Source organism: Pygoscelis adeliae, unplaced genomic scaffold, assembly GCF_000699105.1.
Source record: "Pygoscelis adeliae isolate BGI_AS28 unplaced genomic scaffold, ASM69910v1 Scaffold142, whole genome shotgun sequence".
Lineage (NCBI taxonomy): Eukaryota > Metazoa > Chordata > Aves > Sphenisciformes > Spheniscidae > Pygoscelis > Pygoscelis adeliae.
This window is the reverse complement of record NW_008824247.1, coordinates 1,296,750-1,302,749: the sequence shown is the minus strand read 5'-3', so window position 1 is coordinate 1,302,749 and position 6,000 is coordinate 1,296,750. Positions and strand designations below refer to the sequence as shown.

Here is a 6,000-nt window from a genome sequence, read left to right as displayed (position 1 = left end):
GCCCTTGGGCCGCCCGCCTCCGCGGAGGCGCCTCCCGCGGTGTTCGCAGCGTCCCGCCGCCGCAGAGGGACATGTCTGTAGTCTGGCGGAGTGGATGCAAAGCGATAACTTTTCCACGGGGCGGGGGGAAGAACGGGGCAGTGTTTCATATTTACTCTCCTTTAAGGTTTTCCCGAAGAAATAGTAGAGAACAGAAGTTCTTGACCTGGGTGTTATAACCACATCTCCGAAGTAATTTCATCCTGGTTTCATTCTAACGGCTCTAATGCACCTCGGCTCTGGGCTGGTGGGAGCAGCACAAACAGGTGTGTCTCTCCAAAGTACGTGCCTAGCTAGTACGCTGTACTAGTTGAAGAGTTAGTAAAATGTCCTTTGAAACTTTTCTGTCAAAGAAGGGCTTTATTCAGGACCGAACTGCAGATGTGAGCACAGGTGCACGGAGAAAGAAAATTAAACACAATTTTTGTTACGGAAAAGTGAGTCAGTGGAAACATCGGCACGGCAGTGTGCAGCGGGAGCGGGGCCGAGCTGCACGCAGCCACCTTCCCACCCCACAGCAGGCTGATGTGGGGCCACGGAAGAATGCTTCCCCACTAGGAAATGGTGTGGTGCAAGTGGAAATAAGGACCTTAGAGCGCAGCGGGAATAACAGGTTGCAGGAGGCTCCTTGTTTTGGTGTAGCTTCTGGCATCACTAGTCTGGCCCAAGGAGGAACTTACCTGATTCCTGGTGACCAAACAACAAAAAAAAGGCTGTGAGACAATTGGTGAAAATGTAATGAAAGCAATGAAGAATTATGATGTTTAGAAGATGTCGAGAGGAGGTGTCTCCCCCAGAGAAAAGACACGGTGAATTTTTAGAACGGCATAGGAGTTGCTTCTGGGTAAAGTCCAAGTGTGTTGTTTCTAAAGGTGCAAGAGCCACAGCCATCACTGGTGCATTAGGAGCTTACAGAACTTCTCTCTAAGGGTAAACATCCTGTCCTCCCCATTCTGTTGCATTGAGCATAGTGGAGTGACTGTTTTACCAGCAGAAGCTGAGCGTATGGAGTTCTCCCTGGGACTCTCCCAGGCAGTGGATTAGACATCACTCTCCCTTTCTGCCTGGCACCGGCAGGATATGGGAAGCAATTGCTCACAGTGCTTCTGCATCACACTGGATCTGCTCCCAGAGCTGAGGGGGAACGCGATAACATTTTTTTCTGTACATCCATTGCAATGAACCTCGTCAATGCCCACTCTTGCCTTAAAAACAATGTTTTATCTTATTGGTGAAGTTGTGGTTTTTTAACTTCTTATGCAAACATCTAAGGTCAAGTTGGACGGGGCTCTGAGCAACCTCATCTAGTTGAAGATGTCCCTGCCCATGGCAGGGGGGTTGGACTAGATGACCTTTAGAGGTCCCTTCCAACCCAAACTATTCTGTGATTCTATGATAAAAAATAAATACATACATACAGAATACGTAGGAAGGATGTGCGTGTTCTTATGAGTTTGCAAAGGAAGTTACATACTACAGACCTTACAAAGAAAGGGTGACATTCCCCCATAAATTTGGTGACTATCTATAATTGTATTTATCCTGCATGTAAGTCAAGAGTGGAATTGTATTTCTAAGTTTCTGTCATCCTTTTTCTTTGTTTTTAGCAATCTGATTAATTGGCTTTTTTCCCATCACCAAAATGTATGTTAGCATATTTTCAGTGCAGAGGGGAGCAGGGACAAGATGTTCATTTAATATATGAGCAATGTATAGTCTTTCAGGTAATAACAAAGAAATCAGTTTTCCATTCTGTACAAAGTGATGGAATTATTTAGAAGAGTGACAAGTACATACACTAGTGGCTTGAGAGAGATGCTGCCAGACATCACGGTGGTTATTATTTCAATGGCTTTTATCCAGAATATTTAGAGATTTGGGCACAGCCATCTTGTATGGTAAGAAGACCTTCATTTCACACGCATCTTTGGTATGTCATATCAGCATTACAAAACGTGTGTTGGATCATGACTAGGAACAGCTGCTATCTATGAAGTCTTCTACCAGCAATGTATTTTGTGAAAAATAATCACTTTTCCGTATGTCTCTTCATTACTCCATCTTAAAGTTTATGTCTTTTTCATATATGGATCATGATGGCAAGGAAACACTGCCTGTATTTCAGTATTTAGAGTCTCTAGCACCTTATGTGCTTTAATTTCTGTTGCATAAATCTAAGACAGGATACATGCTCTAAATTTTTTCCATGGTTTTTATCTAACAGCTGTTCCAGGAAGATACAGAAGTGTTTTCTTGTAAATAAGTAGCATTTCTTCTGTTTAGCAACCTGAAACAGAGGGCCAAAATAGCATATGAGAGGCTGCAGACATGAGGCGTCTATTAGTAATGTTAATTGCCAATGCCACTAAAGAGGATGCTGACCCACATACCTTAATTATAGGGCAAATTCTTCAAAAACTGCATTTCACAAATACTGTTGTACTAATGGGTGGTGTTAACTCCACTTACTCTCAGTGGAGGATTTCAAAGTGTAGGACTTCAGAAAGCCAGAGGGGCTGTTTCTAAAAGTTGATATGTAGCTAGGGAATTGAAGGGAATGTGCAGGGGGGGTGGTTGAATCTTGTAGCAATCAGCTTGGAGGCTTGGAAGAACTGTAAGGTCTTGTCTATTCCTGTTGCACTAATTACTGTATAAATTGTCACGCAGATTAGTGAAGGCTAGTTCAATTAACTCCCTGCGTTAAGTGAAAAAGGCTTCATGGCAAGGCAAAGAATAAATATAAAGCATCTTTCATTTAAAATGTGTTAAATCTGGGTGTTGTGTTTGAAATAAATATTTCTGACACTAACCTAGGTCAAAAATAGTTTGATCATACTACTCGTAAGAACAAAAGCAGTGCCTCTCCCTCTGTTTAACAAGCCCATCATTTATATCTCAGTTTACTCTAATAGTCATTATTGATTTATGTGCATTAAGTTAACAACTAGAGGTCCAGCTGAGTTTCAGGGGATGCGGTGGCTTGCAGTGCAGGGTTCCCACTGCCACAGGTAGACATTTCCACTGAGCAGTGAGTGTCCTCCAGGATCTGCCACTTGGGCCCTCAGCTCCCACTTCAAAAGAGCTTTGGACTTTCATTTAGGCGTTTTAACTGTGCAGTGGTACACTTTGAAGATTGCCTGGACGTCAACATCCAAATGTTGCTTGTGTTATTATAGCTGCTTGCGTGCTACGTAGCCTCTTGTGAGGCAAGGAGGGAGCCAAGACCGGGCTGAGCAGGTTGCAGAGCATAGGCCATTGTTGTCCACCCTGAAACCCACAGGCGGTGGCTTGCTCCGACAGGGAAAGCCAATCTTCAAGGTGCACCACATTCACAAGTCACATCTTGCAGCCTGTGTGGCTGCAGACTGCTCCTTTTCACAATTTCCTCAAGCACTTCCTCTTGCCGAGTCTCTCATTCACCTGCTTTTCTTTTCCTCCCAATCCCTTGGGTGCAGGCCGCTCTCTTCCCCCACTTCTAGACTCTGCCCTACCAACATGGCAGATTTCCTCACCTTACAAGTACTGCTTGCTGCTGCTGCTGCCTCTCATCCTAACGCCTTCCTGCCCCATACATTGTCTATATGAACTCCTCAATTTTTTCCAGTACAGGGTTGTTTCTGCTGAAATAGACTTGTTGATCCCTTAGAATGGCAAAAGGGCATCATGGCAAAATTTGATCTGGTTTTTGCCTACCAGAAGAAAGGTAAGAGTGGTATCCCAAAAGCATATTAGCACTGCATGGCAGCAAGGAAAAGTGGTCATGAGAGAGATCTCTGAAATAGTGGCTGCAGTCTGACCCTTGCACTTCGTGACGCTGCTCTCAGTGTATTTGGTGCTGCTTTGGACAATGACTCCATGACACCCCTTCGTTTTGCTTTTTGCTTATGACCAGCTGCCTGTCCTTCTCCCTCCCTTACTTTTAGGATTCAGTTAATCACTAATTTCATTTTGAATACTCATTGGGACTGCACTTTCTCTGGACTGGAGAGAAGAGAAGATTGTGAGCAGGATCCCTCACAAGGCAAGACAGGTTGGGATTTTAGGGGGTTGCTGCAGAGAGCTGCAGCCTGGAGAGGCATATGAAGAAGGTGGTTACCAGTACATCTCTAGAGTATAAGAGCACTGCTTGGAACGGGAGGGCGAACATGTTTTGTTGAAATGATGCGGGATTTCTGCTTTATTGTAGGTCTGATGTCTTGACTGTCAGAGCCATAGGTTGGCTAGTACTGCGTATAACGTCTGCTCTCTTGGCAGAAACTATGTAACCTTCTCTTCCTCCTTAACTAATATGCGCATAAACATAATCGCCAGAGGCCAATACCTGGGACACGGCAGAATTATGCATTTAATATATTAAGGTTATATGCCAGTGCATGCAACCTATTAAGACAGGCTTGAGTGAAGGTAAAAAGAACCAGGCATGACTAAACAATAAGGAAGAGATGTTATTAGAAGCAAGAAGGCAACCTTCAAAAAGCTGAAGTCATATCCAAATGAAGAAAATAGAAAAATTCATAAATCCTGGCTGATAACATATAAAAATAAAACTAAGCAGACCAAAAAAAAAAAAGAAAAAGAGCTGAGAGGAGCAAGCTGATAAAGGACTCTAAACCAGCACTAAGCCCTTCCTCAAACACATCAAGAAGTTCATCAGAGAGTCTGTAGGGCTGATCAATGATCAGGGTATAAAAGAAGCACTACAGAGACCAGAAGACCCTTTCAGAGAATAAATTGGTGTTCACTGTGGAAGAAACTAGGAAAACCCACATGCCAGAATACTTTTCCAGAAGAGGATCTGACTGAAACTGAAATGACTGTAAAAGAGATTATGTGACAAATTGGTGACATGAACATTAACAAATCACCAATAATAGAAGTTATTTCATCCAATGGGTCTAAGAAGACTTACTGTAGCCTGTAACTGCTCACTGTAGTCCTTGACACCTGAGGACTGGAGTGTGGCAAATAGATAATCAGCTGTAAAATAATTTTCAGAGAGAATCAAGGAAAACTACGGGATTATGCATCAGACTTCTGGGCAAATTTGTGGAAACTGTAATAAAGGGCAGGATGAGTGGTTACCTGGGTTCATACAAGTTACCCTGGAAGAGTCAGTGTGGCTTCTAAAAAGGGAAGTCCTACTTTACAATCCTCTTTTTGAAGGGTGTCAGCAAATACTTGGACAAAGACAGCCAAGTTGATCCAATCTGCTTGGACTTTTGAAGACTTTTGACAGTACCATCATCAGCAGTTTCCAAGGAAACTTAGTAGTCATGAGATTAAATGAAAGGTCCTTTTATGGGAGAATAACACGTTACAAGTTAGGAAACAGAGGGTAAGAGGACTGGTTAATTATTACAGTGGAGGAAGGTCACCACTGGAGTTTCCCAGACCTCTGTGCTGGGATCTGTGTTGTTCATTACACTCTTCAGTGACCTGGAAAAGAAGTGAGCAATGGGGTGAGAAAGTTTGCTGGTGTGGTATGAAAGTTTGTGATATGAAGATATTTGGGATAGTAAGGACAAAGGCAGACTGTGAGGGACCACAAGAGGCCTTTGTAAGACAGAGTGACTAAGAAACGTGTGGAAAAAAAAACCTAGCTTCACATATAAGCTAGCTTTCACATGTAAGCAATGGACTCCAAGCTGACTATTACCATTTGGAAGCAAAGTCTTTATGATATGTGTAACTTGTGAAAACATCAGAAAAGCAAACCAAATATTAGAATTTATTAGGAAAGAAAAATAAATCCATGGTTTGCCTACAGCTTGTATATGAATATGGAATTCTGTATGGAATATAGATTATATTACTTATTCATATACAATATGAACATAATTCATCTATTCATATATTCAGAATATAATATATATTCTGAATATATATAATATATATAATATATATTCTGAATATATATTCATATATATTCTCTACATAGGTGATGGCATTAGAATATGGAAT

The 6,000-nt window shown here is 42.2% G+C and overlaps 1 protein-coding gene across 1 annotated transcript in view; it reads left to right on the top strand.

Annotated features, from left to right (window-relative positions):
• The first annotated feature begins 3,702 nt into the window (after positions 1 to 3,702).
• The window catches only part of LOC103926414 (probable ATP-dependent RNA helicase DDX10), an 84,971-nt gene continuing 82,673 nt past the window's right edge, over positions 3,703 to 6,000 (top strand). The window contains exon 1 of the mRNA XM_009335278.1: positions 3,703 to 3,742. Within this exon, the coding sequence (XP_009333553.1) occupies positions 3,703 to 3,742 (40 nt within the window). The remainder of the gene's footprint in view (positions 3,743 to 6,000) is intronic.